The 16,948-nt window shown below is 34.2% G+C and overlaps 1 protein-coding gene across 1 annotated transcript; it reads right to left on the reverse strand.

Annotated features, from left to right (window-relative positions):
- Window positions 1-10,755: 10,755 nt before the first annotated feature.
- LOC134262429 (8-oxo-dGDP phosphatase NUDT18-like) lies at window positions 10,756-16,937 on the reverse strand. The gene is made up of 8 exons (XM_062744826.1): window positions 16,616-16,937; window positions 16,308-16,446; window positions 15,809-15,969; window positions 14,832-14,952; window positions 14,376-14,472; window positions 12,792-12,938; window positions 11,629-11,734; window positions 10,756-11,204 (listed from the first exon to the last, which is right to left on the reverse strand). Exons 2-8 carry the CDS (start codon window positions 16,441-16,443, stop codon window positions 10,947-10,949), a joined length of 1,026 nt encoding a protein of 341 aa, XP_062600810.1. The 5' UTR covers window positions 16,444-16,446; window positions 16,616-16,937; the 3' UTR covers window positions 10,756-10,946.
- Window positions 16,938-16,948: the final 11 nt, after the last annotated feature.

The following is a 16,948-nucleotide window of genomic DNA, read 5'->3' on the forward strand; positions in this document are numbered from 1 at the left end:
TTGGCAGATGAGGGATGCTTACTCCTTTATGGTACATGATCCCACCTCTGGTGTTGTTTCCAGGATCTAGGTCTTTTTTGCCCTGTAACTGATTTGTAATGTTTTAGATCTAGTATATGGGATATTGTCAACTGTTCTTTATCTGCATCTTTTACAAATATAAATGTATATACTCTGACCAAATTGTGAGTAATTAGTAAATACTAAGATTCCTATTTGTGTCCTGTTTGTTACCAAGCTGCAATTATTAGAGTGAATCTAATTAGGTTCAGAAATCCAATTTATTACAATTAGCATATTCAGAAAATTTCGATAAAAACTACGGATTTCTTCCGATAAAAGGATTAACCCGGAGAAAATTTGTTAATTTACACGTATGTTACGTTAAGATATTTGTGTAAAGATTAATTTAAACATACTTACAAATTTTGACAATTTAAAGCCATCTCCATGCCATGTGGGTATCGCGTGATGCGTAGATGTAGGCTATATTTAACTTAGGGGTTTTTTGTAAAGTGAAACAAGATTTCTTATAATAGTTCTGGGATTACCTGAAGAAAAAAAACATATTAAAAGTGATTAGGTTCTTGGCATTGAGACTGATCTCCAAAGATTACGTAGATCTGACAATTAATTATAAGTGAAAGCACTAGCATCATACTGTTAAGAAGAAGTTGTATCATGAGGAATGGAACCTTTGATAAAGCATATTGGAAATGTCGTATGTTCTGATGCGACATGGATATTGATTTTTAGAAAAATTTCGTAATCTTAATTTGTCCAAGAGTTCTATAGAGTGTTTTAGAATCCACGTTTTATTTATTTAATTTTTGAATATTTTTCAACACAATACCCTTAAGATATACAAGTCACTGGCGGATTTAGAGGGGCCAGCCCCCCCCCCTCCCCGTCCTAAAAATACACAAAATTTGATAAATCAATGGTTTTTAATGCCTAGGTCACATTTAAGCCGATGGTCGGGCGACTAAATTTTTCTGGTCTTGTCGGCTGAAAGAACAGGATCGGCCGACACAGTATCGGGCGACACGGAGCAGTCACATTATTTCCGAGGGACACCGATGATAAATAACACAAAAAACTTGGATCTATAAATAACAAGTTGCAAGGAAAAGTGGCAGAATCTTATAAAATTGTGACTCAATGTTGAAAATGTGTGCAAAATTTGTATGGAATTGCATAAAAACGACAAATGGTGCATATCTGAGCAGCAAAGAATACTTAAGATTTCTTTATATCTTACGGAAAAATTATTTATGTTATTTTCGTTCAAAAATTTATATCAATCCATGCATCAAAATTTTGTTTGTGTTATGTATCCTTAATAGGTTAAATATTCACAAGTCGGCCAATCGTCGCCCGATCATCGCGCTCTGAGCTACAGATTGATTTCAACCGTCGGCCGAAATTTTCAACACCCTAATTGTCCAACGACGGACGACCGACTTAATAAACTGACCGCCGATGGTCGGACGATGATCAAAGGTTGGTCGACGGATAACTGCAGTTGAAGCAATCGGCCACCGACGCATGAAAAATTATCACTTGGACCGATGGACACAAAATTGGTCGGCCGACCGAAAAATTTATTAAAATCGGCCAAGACAACGGCCGATGAACAGACGACTGTCACCCGAAGAATCCCATTTGTGCTTCAAAACCCGTCGGCCGTTGGTCGTTTTTGGAAATGTGACTGGGGTTTTAGGTGTGACTGTGGATCCCTACCCTGACCCCAAACTGGTCCCCCCCCCCCTTCAAGATTTCTGGATCCGCCACTGCCACTGCTTATAATAGTTTAGTTAAACATTTACGCACTGGATTCTGCAATGCACTATCGTTCCCATCGTCGCAGACCACGGCCAAAATGTACGATCCTCTCCCATTCTGGAGAAAGCTATATATGCGGACTACGAACTGTGGCTTGAGACGATGTCTCTTTTTATTTTCCTTGATTCATAATTTATTTTTTTTTAGGAAATTAATTCACTGGCAGATTTAGAGTGAGATCCAGTGGGGCCCGCCCCTTTTATGTCCAATATATAAATAAGATTTAATAAATCATCCTTTTTGTGGATATGGGCCCCTACCCCAACTTCAAACTGATCGGGTCCACTTTTTTTAAGATTCCTGAATCCGCCACTGTTAAACTACCCATTGAATATATATAACCTGTGAAAAAAAATTAGTGAACGGAATTCATGCGGATTTTTTTTCCATTGAAGGACTGATGAATTTGTAATTTAAGATAACCTATATATATAACCAGACAAATAAATATGTTTGTGTAAACTACGCTTTAAAATAAGATATCAGATACTAGTACGGTAACTTACATTTAAGTGAAATACGCAATGTCCTACATTGAACTCGGTGATATTCCTAACTGATGCAATAAAACATGAGATTAATTAAGAAATTTTAAAACCTTTATTAAGCATTTTTGAAACTACATTTTAAAACTTAATTACTAATTAAGTGTATATTAAAAGATTTAAAGAGATTTAAAAAAAACGGTGGTGGTGGTGTGGACCCTCTTTAATAAAAATGAATTCTAATATGAATCACCGCAAGAAAAATTAAAGTATTTTATTATAGTTACATGTATTTATTCTTTTATGTCGATGCATCTAGTTTTAGAAGTTTCAACTCATTCACAGATCACTTTCTAAAATACTAGTAAGATAAAATTCGTCAAAAATCACCTTTCAGACTTTTTATCTCTAATATAATTAAGTAAACGAAGTTCGATTTATTTTACCTGTATTGGATTCCAAAACTTCACAGAAATCCCTGCAAAGAAAGATACACTGCAAGGACCATCAAATGCTCTACCAAGCTTTTATCTTTGCTCCTTACAAAAACTTTAACCTCGGTCATATAACTTTTGAGTGGGCGGAGCTGTGACTTTCATATTTCACAGGTGTATTCCTTATGACCTTGACCTTGGAGTTTGAACCATTCTTACAAAAAAAATTCCCTAACATTAACTATAGCCATAACTTTTGAATAGTTGGTGATTGGGTTTTCATACTTCACATGTGTATTCATTGTGACAAGAATTTTCATTGGGTATCAAAATATTTGACATTTTGACCTTGACCTATGAATTCGACCAACTTTAAAAATTAAAAATAATCTTGACCACAACTTTTGAACCATAAGTACTAGGGCTTTCATATTTTTCGTATAGTCCTTGTGAGATTGAGATAATCTTCCATTTGGTACCAACAATTTTGACCTTTTGACCTTGGAGTTCAACTTCCATTTGGGGAATTTATCCCTTGCTAAAAGCTGTCATTCGGGGGCATCAGTGTTTCACAAACACATCTTGTTTTCAATAGCAAATTTGAATGCGAGATATTCCTCATGGCGGATGGTTACTACTGCTAGGCAACTGATCCCATTAGAAATTTTCAAAAGGTCAGTGTTTGATGCCATGTTTACAGCAGATTTGTATAGTTTATGTTCATTATCCATTTTTTCTCACTTTTTTTCATTTACAGTAATACACTGGAATTCAAGCAGTAGTTATCGTCACACAATATCAGTAGAATAATTCAATTTTAAATATTTGAGGTATAAAAAAAACCCAAACAATATACATGTTAAATGTAGCTAATTTTAATTTTATCAAAACACTATATATTTATACATGTAGTTTGAAAAAAAAAATCAATAGGGTAATCTTGTGGCCTAAATCTTTTTAAGGCAAGAAGTTTTTAATAAATTCAAAATTGGAAATAAAATATCAATAAAATGGAGACAGTGTACTTTCATCTGTAATATAAACTTTGGAATACAGGATCATAATAATAATTGTACTACAAACTGTTAAATGACCCTTAAAGTCCCTTAACAGATCCTCTTAAAGTCATATATGGCGTAACTGATCAAAAAAATATATTTTTTAAAAATACAAAATTAAGTAAAGAAATATAGTCGATACATTTAAATTAAAGCTTTTCATACAATTCTGAACGCGGAGAACACCTCGTTTCATCTGATAATACGATTTTATCTTCTCTGTATTGTATTATTTAAATCTTTTGTATTTTCTTCCGAGTCGGAGAAAATGCCGAGAATCCAAATTAAATTCTGATATCTTTAAAACGCAATTGACTTAGATTTTGTAATTTACGGAAAAGTTCTATCTTTATATAAAGTAATGATACAAATAATAAGTTCTCAGAATTTTAGTCTAATAATTTTCATTGTACATACGCCATATATGGCTTTAAACACTTATAGTCGCCCATGAGGCGCAGTGGTTAGAGCATTTCTTTTAAGAGCCGCAGAGCAAGTTGATCCTTACGTTACGGGTTCGAATCCCACTGCGAGGAGTGGAGGTCAGTCTTTTTGATAAGATCGCATGAAACAAGCAGACACTTTTATTATACAAAAATTAATATCGAAACAAGTGCCTGTGAAACCGAAGTCCCGTCTCAGTAGCTATAGGTATTGATCCCTCAATGCTCAATGACCCTTAGTGCCAAGTATATATAGGTCTAATTTTACAGCCCTGCACTAGCTGTTAAGTGGTGGAATCTCAATATAAGTGAAAATTTGGGAAATAAACAAAAGGAAAGAAAAAAGGAGCAAGCTCATATACCCCACGCTCCCCCAAAAGTCCAAGTGCTGAAATTCCCGGAAAAAATAAAGGAATCGGAATTTCCTGGTAAAGTGCACATCTACACATTGTGCCCTAAATATATATCTGCAAAGTTTGACGAAATTGTGTGCAGCGGTTTATGAGCAGTTGTGCTGACAAACTACTAGTATTCATCTCTATATTAAGATATGGCCAAAAATCTTAGTTGAAAAGTGCGAAAATTCCCGGAAAAAAATAGAGGAATCGGAATTTCCTTGTAATATGCACATCTACATATTGTGTCCTAAATATCTGCAAAGTTTGACGAAATTGTGTGCAGCGGTTTATGAAGAGTTGCGCTGACAAACTATTCATCTCTATATTCAAGATATAGCCAAAAATCTAAGTTGAAAAGTGCGGAAATTCCCGGAAATATGAAGGAATCGGAATAACCTCGTAATATTCACATCTACATATTGTGTCCTAAATAGCTGCAAAGTTTGACGAAATTGTGTGCAGCGAGGACTGACGGACCGACTCAGGACCGTAGCATCGATTTTGAAAGTGGGGGCCGGGCCAGCCACTGACATTTTTTTTACTTACCTGAAAAAGTTGATAAGCAAAAAAAAAAAAAAAAAAAAGGGAAAATTGCCCAAAGTCGAAAATCCTATTTCGTGCGGGGTGGGGGGGAGGCAAACTTTTTTCACTACTAATTTCTTTCGATATCCATTTTTTAAGCTTACAATACTATATTTCCTTCATATTACTTTACTTTAGTATAAAGTGTGGGGGGGGGGGGGGGCAACCAGCCTTTCAATGAACATTTTCAATAGTTGCCACGTCCCTGCGACTGACACTCTGACTGAGAGACGGGTCAAAAACATTATACCTCAGGCAACTTGTTGCATGGGGTATAATGAAAATCATTGTTCACAGCTTGTGTACATATTGTATCTTTTATTCAGCAATAACATTTAAAGACAAATCAACAACATCAAAAATATCACAGCATATGTATCACCAGTAACAAGTCTCTGTATTTTCAAATCATTCTCTATACTTTTGAAAATTTTAAATTATTCTACAATTGAGTATTCTCTGACAATGGAAAACTGTCAAGCTGTATTAGTTCTATTTTGTGCCAATATAACTTAAGATTTAAAAGAATGTGCTTTTCGACCCTGGACCATATTTATTTAATGATTATGATATATACTACATAGTTAAAATGCGTAATCTATAATGGGGGGGGGATAATGAGGGTACATGTACACATTAGAACACTCGTTAATCTGCTGGTTAATATGCATAAACAAATACAAACTATTTATACATGTATACTCCAATAAAATGGCTAAAAGTTTCATTTAAACAATTAAATGCTTTCTTTGTTTGTTATTACTGGAATGAACGGAAGCAGCTGTTGCAGAAAAAATACATAACCCACGTAAGCAAGACATTTTATTGTTTATATTTATATCTGTTTAAATAATCAATTAAAGTAGGATTAAAAAGATTAATTATTGTATTAATGATGTGAACGTCTTTATACGTTTCATTGATGGAACAGCCACTGATTAAGAAATCTGTACATGCGACATGCCTACTGTAGTTTATGCAGTGATGAACGCAATGGGATTTCTTAAGAAATAAAGGAGAAAATATTCAGTGGATGTAAATATTATTCCTTAAGGTCTAAGAAAAAAATGTTTGTTTGTGGTAACCAAACAGCATGTGTCAACCCAAATATATATAAATGGAATCACTGTATAGTTAATAGACTATGCCAGGGCATCAATGATACTTGGAATGTAAAACCTGGTAATTTCAGATTTCCTTCAAATGTAATGGTTTACAGGTTAAAAGTTCACATTTCATAGCTTTAGGTTGATTGTAAAAAAAAATAATGGCTAGAAAAAAGGGCTTCAAATTGCTTTTAAAAAATGTATTTTAAAGATTAAATTTGTTATATATAAAAATGAAAATGATTTATTGGGTATTTCATTCAAACCTATCAAAATTCTTTTTAGTTAATGTGGCTGAGCCAATACTGGGCAATTGGATTGACTTTTAATAATTTTTTTTTTCTAAACATAACTTTTTAAAAAAATAGTTGTAACGAATGAAATGTTGCCTTTGAAGAAAATAAGTTGGTTGACATGCTTTTTCTGCAAAGACGTTTCATGCATGGATTGAACTCATGAATGGCTATATCTGTATATTGGTATTCTATTGCATGTACATGTATCTACAGGGTAGAGAGATTCAATTGATACCTCAATATCAAAATGGTAAAAGTTCTCAACACAGAGTCAAATAACATACATTAAAAGAAGAATTAAAAAAACAAGAGGCCCACGGGCCTTATAGGTCACCTGAGCATTATGCAACAACTTTCCAATTATTGAATTTGATTCATGTTTTAAGCCAGATGCTATATGGCATTCACAATTTTGAAAGAGGCACCATTGATCATCATAACAATACACTTAGCAGTTGCTTAGCTTGGTTACTGACATAGTTGCCAACTCACCCGATTTCGTCGGGTCACACCCGATTTTTCAACCCGTAACCCGATTATTTTTTATGACCCGGCGGGTCATGCTTATCACCCGATTTTTGCAGAGCAACCCGAAAATCTCCCGATTTCCGGATTTGGTTCGTAAATTAGGTTGCACTTTTAACTTCCAGTTACAACCCAAGCTTAGATCTACGTAAACAATGCCGATGGATTAATTATCAGTGCAGTTGTAAACAATTAACTGGGTGTTGTTTGGACAAATCAATGTTTGAAGTCAATTAAAATGGCTTCCGATAGAAGTAGATCGTTATCAGGGCCAACAGGAACAAATTGAACCAAACATATGTCTCTGATTGAAGCAAGAAAAAGAGAAACGATATTTATGTACATATCAAGGAATCTTGGGGGAAAAAAAACTTTCATTCTAGATATTAAAATAAAGTGATCGAAGACAGTGTAGGCCTAACTTCATATTTAAAACATATTGTAGTAGTTAATTAATTACGAGAGAGGAAAAATAACTTCAAAACTGAAATTGGTATACTTTCAAATTTAGCAGAATTTAAAAAAAAAAAATGCAAACTTACTCCAGGTCAATACTGAAATATGAAACCTTCAATTCTCATTTTTTAACATGTAAATTAAATCAAATTATGTATGAATTTTTTGTCATAGTAAATTAAATCCTTTTTCAATAAAAGAATTCTCAATACACAAATACTTTGTATATATATGTATAAAATTTAATCATGGTAAATATGTCGTGAATGTCGTTACGCGTTATGACCAGATTTTTTACTTTCCAAATCTGGTCATGACCAGATTTTTGCATGCTGGAGGTTGGCAAGTATGGTTACTGAATACCTATACGCAGGGTAGGGGAACAAAAATGCATTCCAACTAATCAGTAATATTCAGCAATAAACAGTAGTGCTCCTAACACTGTGACAAAAACCCCTGACCCTAGGTCCACACATTGCACAAATTTTAAAAAGGCACCCTTAAAATTGCCTATCCAAAAATAAATAAATGTTTTATAAATACAAAGGAGCAGATTTCAAACAATTAATTCATTTTCAGTATATAGGTATAGCCCCTCCCCCCCCCCAACACTGACCCTGGGGCCTTGAAATTCACAATTCTGCAAGATTAGGGCCCTTGCTCATCATAACTATATAGGTAGTTCATCTGCTTCATACCCAGAGACAGAGAAGAAAATTTTCAAAGATTTAATGTATTTTCACTATATAATGAATAGAGCCCCACCCTAACACCAGAACCCCTGACCCTGGGACCAAAAAATTCACAATTTTGATTGAGGCACTCTTGTTCATTATAACTATGCACTTAGTTAGTTTATTTAATACCCAGGGGCAGAAGAAAATTTAAAGAATTCATGTATTTTCACTATATAATCAATAGAGCCTCCCCCCTCCCCCTCCTAACACTAGAAGCCTTGACCCTGGGGCCATAAAATTCACAATTTTGGTAGAGACACTCTTGCTCATCATAACTATGCACTTAGTTAGTTTATTTAATACCTAGGAGCAGAGAAGAAGATTTTCAAAGAATTCATGTATTTTCACTATATAATCAATAGAGCCCCCCCCCCCCCCCACACACACACACCAGAACCCTTGACCCTGGGGCCATAAAATTCACAATTTTGGTAGAGACACTCTTGCTCATCATAACTATGCACTTAGTTAGTTTATTTAATACCCAGGAGAGCAGAAAAGATGATTTTCAAAGAATTCATGTATTTTCACTTAAGAGCCCCCCCCCCCCCCCACACACACACACACACCAGAACCCTTGACCCTGGGGCCATAAAATTCACAATTTTGGTAGAGGCATTCTTGCTCATCATAACTATGCCCTTAGTTAGTTTATTTAATACCCAGGGGCAGAGAAGAAGATTTTCAAAGAATTCATGTTTTTCCACTATATATAATCAATAGAGCCCCACCCTTACACCAGAACCCCTGAACCTGGGGCCATAAAATTCACAATTTTGGTAGAGGCACTCATTCTCATCATAACTATGTACTTAGTTTGTTTATTTAATACCCAGGAGCAGAGAAGAAGATTTTCAAAGAAATAATGCATTTTCACTATATACTTAATATTTAGCCCCGCCCTAGCACTAGAAACCCTGACCCCAGGGCCATGAATTTCACAATTATGGTAGAGGACTCAATGCTGATTACAATCATGCAAACAGTTTGACTGCTTGATGTCCAGAAGTAAAGAAGAAGATTTTTAAAGATTGCATTAATTTTAATGGTTTTGGCCCCACCCCTCAGGCCCCAGGGGGGCAGGGATCATGAAATTCACAATTTTGTTCTCCTTCACCCATAGATGCTTTGTGCCAAATTTGGTTGAAATTGGTTCAATGGTTGCAGAGAAGAAGCTGAAAATGTTCAAATGTTAACACACGACGCACGACGCACAACACACAACACACGACGCACGACGACGGACGAAAACGGATAGCAATAGGTCACCTGAGTTTACTCAGGTGACCTAAAAACATAAAACACAACAAATAATTCAGCAAAAAATGATATGTTGCCATAATTTTGCTTCAGAATAAACTTTGAAAACCAGAAGTCTCTGTCGAGACTGTAGCTCTACTGGTTTGTACTTATAATAAAGGATGAGAAAAGAAGCCATTAACATCAGACCAAAACTGTAGGATGACTAGCGTTTTAAAGGAATTTCAAAGAAAATTCAATTTTGAGTAACCATGGCAACATCGTTCATCGAAATTAAAATTCAATGCACTATTTTATGTATCTTAGTGTAGTCTACTTGTGTGTTACCTAATATTGAAATCAGACCAAAACTGTAGGAGGAGTAGCATTTTAAATGGATTTCAAAGAAAATTTTATTTTTAGTAACCATGGCAACACCGTTCACCGAAATCAAAAACCAATGCACTATTTTATGTATCTTAGTGTAGTCTACTTGTGTGCCAAGTAATATTGAAATCAAATCAAAACTGTAGGAGGAGTAGCGTTTTAAAGGAACTTCAAAGAAAATTCTATTTTTAGTAACCATGGCAACACCATTCATCGAAATCAAAAACCGATGCACTATTTTATGTATCTTAGTGTAGTCTACTTGTGTGCCAAGTAATATTGAAATCAAATCAAAACTGTAGGAGGAGTAGCGTTTTAAAGGAATTTCAAAGAAAATTCTATTTTTAGTAACCATGGCAACACCATTCATCGAAATCAAAAACCGATGCACTATTTTATGTATCTTAGTGTAGTCTACTTGTGTGCCAAGTAATATTGAAATCAGACCAAAACCGTAGGAGGAGTAGCGTTTTAAAGGAATTTCAAAGAAAATTCTATTTTTAGTAACCATGGCAACACCGTTCATCGAAATCAAAAACCGATGCACTATTTTATGTATCTTAGTGTAGTCTACTTGTGTGCCAAGTTATATTGAAATCGGACCAAAACTGTAGGAGGAGTAGCGTTTTGAAAAATTGTTTACAGACGGACAGACAGACAGACGGACGGACGACGGACACCTTACTATCGCATAAGCTCTTCTGGTCTCTGACCAGTAGAGCTAAAAATTATATAAACTTAATAAGGTTTACGACATAATTTTTAAATGAAAGTACATGTATATATATAAAAAAGAGAAAGTCCTTGGAATTTCATTCCATATGAGCTAATGTCACTAAGATTCACTAAGACCATATGCCAATGAGGTTATGTTGAACTGAGCTTATATCTGAAATTATTAAAATCTTTGGTCTTTTAATATATAAACCTTTGCTAAATCACCTAATTTTGTAAGCTAAAATGCATTACTTAAGTCAATGAAAGGCACTATCTTCTCCTCATCAAATGCTGCACAGATATTCTGAATCAGACTTTGGTCCTTGAGTTTCACCCATTTATACCCAGGATTCCCTAGGACAGGAAGTTCTGAGGCATCAAGGGAGACCAGTATGGTGAAGCAGATTCCATCCTCTCTACACCCCGGCTCTGCTCCATGTTCCAAGTTCAATACGCCACAGAGTTTAGGTTTTAACTTTGAATTACAACCAGCTTCCTAAAAATATTGTAATAAGCAATAGCGTTAATGTAGTTTTTTTCAGTGCAGGGATCAACATTAATCCTAGCCTGCAACAAATGAAAATTGAGGTCAGGCTTTAAACCAGTCATTAAGCTTGTCCTGCAGTTTCATATAGTGATTAAGAAATTTATGTAATTTCCTACCTGCGGATGGAACTGATTTTGTGATTCAACAGAATATTGACCCCGTGTAAAAAAAAAATATGTTTGCAATTTTACAAAATAAAGTGTCTTAATAATAATATTGATAATAATTAACATAACAATTAATAAATATCCTAAGTACTGTTAAAATGATATCCATGAACCCCATAAAATGTAAGATTTATATATCCTACAATTATGTCATTGTAACAGTATTTACTAAGCCACGTTAACAACTTTTAAGTCTTAAAATTCACCTTGAGAATATATATGGTTGTCAGAAGTGCAGACGGAGTCCTACTGAAATCTACACCACATGGAAATTGTGATCCACCCTCTGATTTCACCAACACATAGATCTCACTAAAAAAAATTAGAAATTATAAATAATTAAAGGTATAATATATATATATTATGTAACATGCCAGATAGGGTGGAATTATGATATGAATTTCAAGAATTAAGTGTATGTAAAAATCTATTATTAAACCTTCATAAAAAAACAAAAGATGTTTGTAAAACACTTATGCCCCCCTCCCCCCAAATAATTGGAATTTTTCTAAGTCCAAGGGACAAATGGCCCCATCATACCCAAAAAAGAACTTGACCTAGATATTCTTATGATAATTCTGTATACTGAATTCCATTTCAGTATGTGCAACCTCTGCAAAGAAAATCACTGGAAACTGCAAATAATTGGAATTTTCTAAGTACAAGGGGCATAACTCTGTCCAAGATGCCCAATCGTACCCCAAACAGAACTTGACAAAGATATCTTTATGATAAATCTGTATACCAACTTTCAATTCAATATGTGCAACCTCTGCAAAGAAAATGAACAGAAACTGTTGGGAGACCAACAGACAGCCGCAAAGCAATATTCCCTCCCTTCTTCGAAGGGGGGCATAAAAAAAAAAAATAATAATAAAACAAAAACAAAACACAATGATGGGGTATAAGAAATTTCAGTGAAAAACAAATAGATTTTATATTCTGTGGTCTGGAATTATTTAAGTATGTTTCTACATAAAACAACATGTACTACAGTATTTTAGCAATTTCATTAAACTAGGAACCTTTGATTGCTCATTTACAAGAAACCAAGCAAATCAAAGAATATCATTTTCAACTGACTGCGTTTTTTGGACAGGGGCTGACAAATAGATTTTTAAGGCATTTGTCTAAGGGCAAGTACATAATTAAAATTCACTTGCCCTACCTGAATTTTTGCTTGCCCTACCCTAAACATATAGTGTACCGTACTTATAAATATTTCAAAAAAAGTGGCAGATAAACACTGAATAGATCATGCAAGTCCCTAAAATTTCACTTGCCCACCCCTGAAATTCACTAGTCCCGGGTAACGGGCAATGAGATTTGTCACCTCCTGTTTGGATGTAAGTCTTGTAGCAAAACTTACCTGTCCGAGATTCTCTGTACTATCAATGGTCTGTTAATGATGTGCTTGTGTTTGTAGGGTAAAGGAAGTAAAGGTCTGGGCCTCTGTGCTGCAGTTTTCTCCCAGTGTTTGTAAGCCAGCTTAATCAGGGGCATTATATCTTTGGCCCTAAAACATAAATAATTAAAATAAAACAAAATAACATAACCATTTGGAGAAAGTAAAAGGACAAGTGCACTTAAGCAATACTTAATGGGCCCTTTTTATGTGCCATTTTACTTCAGAATATATTACCAAATCATTCTCTATTGGTAATAGTTAGATACTAGTGGATATTTCTAATCAAAAAGCATGTTTGCCACTTAAATTGGCATGGGTTTGAAACAATTGAATATTTTGAAAGGCCTATGGATACCCTATAAATAAATACCGAACCTTCTTTTAGTTTCCTTTATGTAAATCAAGGGAATAGATATTTAAATCGATACTTTAACAACCTGATGGTGGATCATATTCGGGCGCGTTTGTGGAATGTTACTTCTTGCGCCAAATCTGTTTTTAAAAATATGGAATGAAGTTGTGTAGTTGCCTGTATCTAAAATGATTAAACTAAGAAATTGGTACTCTTGCATTTGAAAAATTACAATAATAGTTTCATTGAATTTGAAATTAAAAAGGAGTGTTATAGGTGGCTTTCAATACCTGTTTCATTGTCTTGCATGAAGGTTAAAAATGTTTGACACTAAACTCTCTTTAACCGCCGGTGTTCTTAAAAACAAATACATAAAAACATCTCTAAGCGGCACGACTTTGACTTGAAACAAAACCTGCCTATGTTTTACAGTGAGCACTTTTTAGGAATGTTTACCTGGGTAGAACTCACGTGACTATCAGTATTTTAAATAATTTATTCCACACGTGGGTTCAACATGGGTCATACAGGTAAATAGCTCTCACTTGCTATAGGAAAAACATTGTACTTTTTATACATTTTTAATATTTTAAGTACGAGCCTAATCGTGTGCAAATTTCATACTTTCACACAAGTTTTATTAATGTAATATGCGTCTTTTGTCATTCGCACAAGTTTGCACAATGTTAGGCTCATAGTTAACAAAGGCTTTGAAATGAATGACCGTTCTCGATTTACTATAGAAAATCGCCAATGTCGGCTGACCCCTACCACATTGTATAGTTTTGTTCTTTGTATATTCGTGGATTTCAGCGGTAAAATTTGTTGAATCGTATGGTTTAGATATCAATTAATGATTTGAGATGAAAATTTTTGTTTAATTTGATTGTTTATTTTTTCACATTTTACCGGGGCCCATAAGTGCACTCGTTCTTTCATGGTAACTTTAATCTGAATAATATTGCACATGCATGACATGTATATACTGCAGCATTCAAGTTTTGTTAAATCTAACTTGATTTGGCTGACAAAACTTTTGAGATATATCCAAGGATTTGAATTATTGAGGATAAAAAACATAAAAGAAATGTGAATGTGTCTTCTAACTTTCCACTACATAATTATCCACAGTATTAAATTGATGTGTGAGAAATTCAACTGTATCTTGTTGAATGTCATGAGAATTCAAGTACCTGATAGGGAGGGTTTTATTGTGTAGGTGTACAGGATCAATCCATTCTGCCTGTAATGATTCCTTATCTTTTCTCTCCAGTGTCTTCAGTTTTCCTCCTGTTAAATTAGCAAAACTTTTTAAACATGAATCTCTCATATGGTGATGCAAGGTGTTTGCAAATTCCACGCACACAAACTGTTATACACATCCCCCTCCCTCTCTCTCTCTCTCTCAAGGTCATAGAATAGATAGAGTTTAAAATTCTGACAAAATCATTTTATATAATACAGTTAAACTCAGTTATAATGAAGTCATTGGGACCTATGAAATTACTTCGCTATATATATATATAATTTGTTATATCCGTATAAGGAATTAGTTAAAATCATATAGCGGGGGATCCATACTTCGCTCTATCTGTGAATTCGCAATATCTGTGATTGTACTAAACGAGTTTTACCGTATTCTAAAATACCTGTGACATGGCCAGTAAATATTACTCGATACCAGTATCCTGAGCCGTACTCTACACATAATAGAGTTGTGGGTTCAAAGGTCAGCCCCGCCTCCTCCTCCACCTCCCTTTTACACGCATCCTGATGGTAATGATTACAAGAAAATGTTAACTGGTTGATATTCAAAAAAATATGTCATGTATAATTTTTGACAAAAATTTCTTGGCTAAGAATTAAAATTTAAAATATGTCATCATAAAGTTAATGGGTAATATATAAACAGTATATCTCAGGCATTGAGGGGTGGGGGTAGGAGTGGATCCTAACATAACTTTTTAAAACTAAAAATGCACATTAAAAAGCCGGTTGGCCCCCTCCCTCACCTCTTTTTACATATTACCCCGGTAATAGTAAAATAAGGGTAATAAAGTAGTTGTTGGAGAAAAATTTAATTCTGAAAAAGTTGGAAATGCAAAGCAGATCAAAAGATGTAAGATAATCAATGTTTTGTAGTTTGATATGTACAACTAACCTTATTGCCTCATTTAAATCTGCTGGCCTAGCTTGCTTTATTCGTATCCTTATCTCGGAGTCAACAAACTCGTCAATAAATTGATCTTTAGAAAGGGTCTGTCTTATGAAAGTTATAGGATAATCAATGTTTTTTAGTTTGAAATGGAATTTAATTATTTCAAGAATAGTGAAGGATTTTTTGGGGGATGGCTAAATTCCCCAAATTTCACATATGTATGGATAGACAGCCCAGTCAATATGGTAAAATTCATTTAGGTAACTGAATGCAGTTTACTGAAATGACTGAAATGGTGACTGAATGGCTAAACTCTAGCTCAGTCACGTTTCAGTAAAATATCATCAGCTTTCAGTAAACTTTCAGTCACCTTTCAGTTATTTTCACCCTATGAAAGCAGTATCACAAATTTTCAAGCAGTAGATATTTGAAAAAAGAGACTTTGTTGACTAAACAGCCTTCACATACCACAAGGCTCTCTTCTTTCTCCACTCTTCCACAGGGGAGGTACCATTGTCCATAACATGAATACTTGGCCTCCTGTATCATCAACACCTGGCCTGCATCATTAATAATGACTGCTCCCACAATATAATATACAGTCTTTTTAGTCTTTGGTACAAAATTGCCTGAAAAACAATAATGACAAAAAAATAAATATTTAATTTTATTCTTTGATTAAATTGAGCTATATTATTCATGCCTGAGAGAAAACAATGAAATTAAATCCAACTTTAATCATTTTACCTCCGAAAATGACTGTATAAAGTCAAAAATATATGTATTGTCTTATCTTTAATCTATTTATAAACTACATACTTTACCAGCCTTGTCATCACAATTTCACTTCAAATGTGTAAATTATGTGTTATAATTATTAATTAAATGAACATAAAGTTTATACTACTTTCTTGATTACAGTACTGAGAACATTATCTGAGATATATTATTGTTCAGTTATTTGTACCTATCCTGTCTAATCCCACAGTAATGTCATTGACCGGAACATGCTGACCCTCAAGAATTTTCTTCAAGTCTTCCTCTGTGTTACTATCTAGATTTGCCGAGTCTAGTTCAGAGGAAGTCTGAACACTATCTGCCATAATCTAAAACAAAATCGGTTACTTTGAACTTGAACATTTATTGTATGTATATTAAACATTCATATTCCTTAAGATAAGTCCAAATCATCATGCAGTTTAACTGTGGCAAAAAGAAGTGTCAAAATGAAAACAATCATGAAGTTAACATAGTTGATATTGCTACATAGCCTACCTTTACTGGCTCGAATTTCCTGTCCTTTAAGGAGTCTTGACCAATAAGGCTTCTACATTACCAGATTTGGAAAATAAAGTTCAATTATTTGCGTTAATTCTGTAAAAAATATCTCAAGGAGGCTTCTTTAGCAACTTCAATAACTCGTACCTAATATTCTTTCCCAATACGAATATTTTATGCCCGAACTGTTTCCTCGTAAAGTTAAATCCTGAAAACGTTTGAGAATATTAAAATCTTGTAAGGGATTTAAAGCTTTTATTTAACTGTGATGGAGGGTTAAGGATTGCGCAACACCTTGCACAATGTGGTGCAAAGACCAGTATTTATTAA

This window comes from Saccostrea cucullata, unplaced genomic scaffold, assembly GCF_032062105.1.
Source record: "Saccostrea cucullata isolate Sc308-1 unplaced genomic scaffold, CSIRO_AGI_Scuc_v1 ctg1434, whole genome shotgun sequence".
Taxonomy (NCBI): Eukaryota; Metazoa; Mollusca; class Bivalvia; order Ostreida; family Ostreidae; genus Saccostrea; species Saccostrea cuccullata.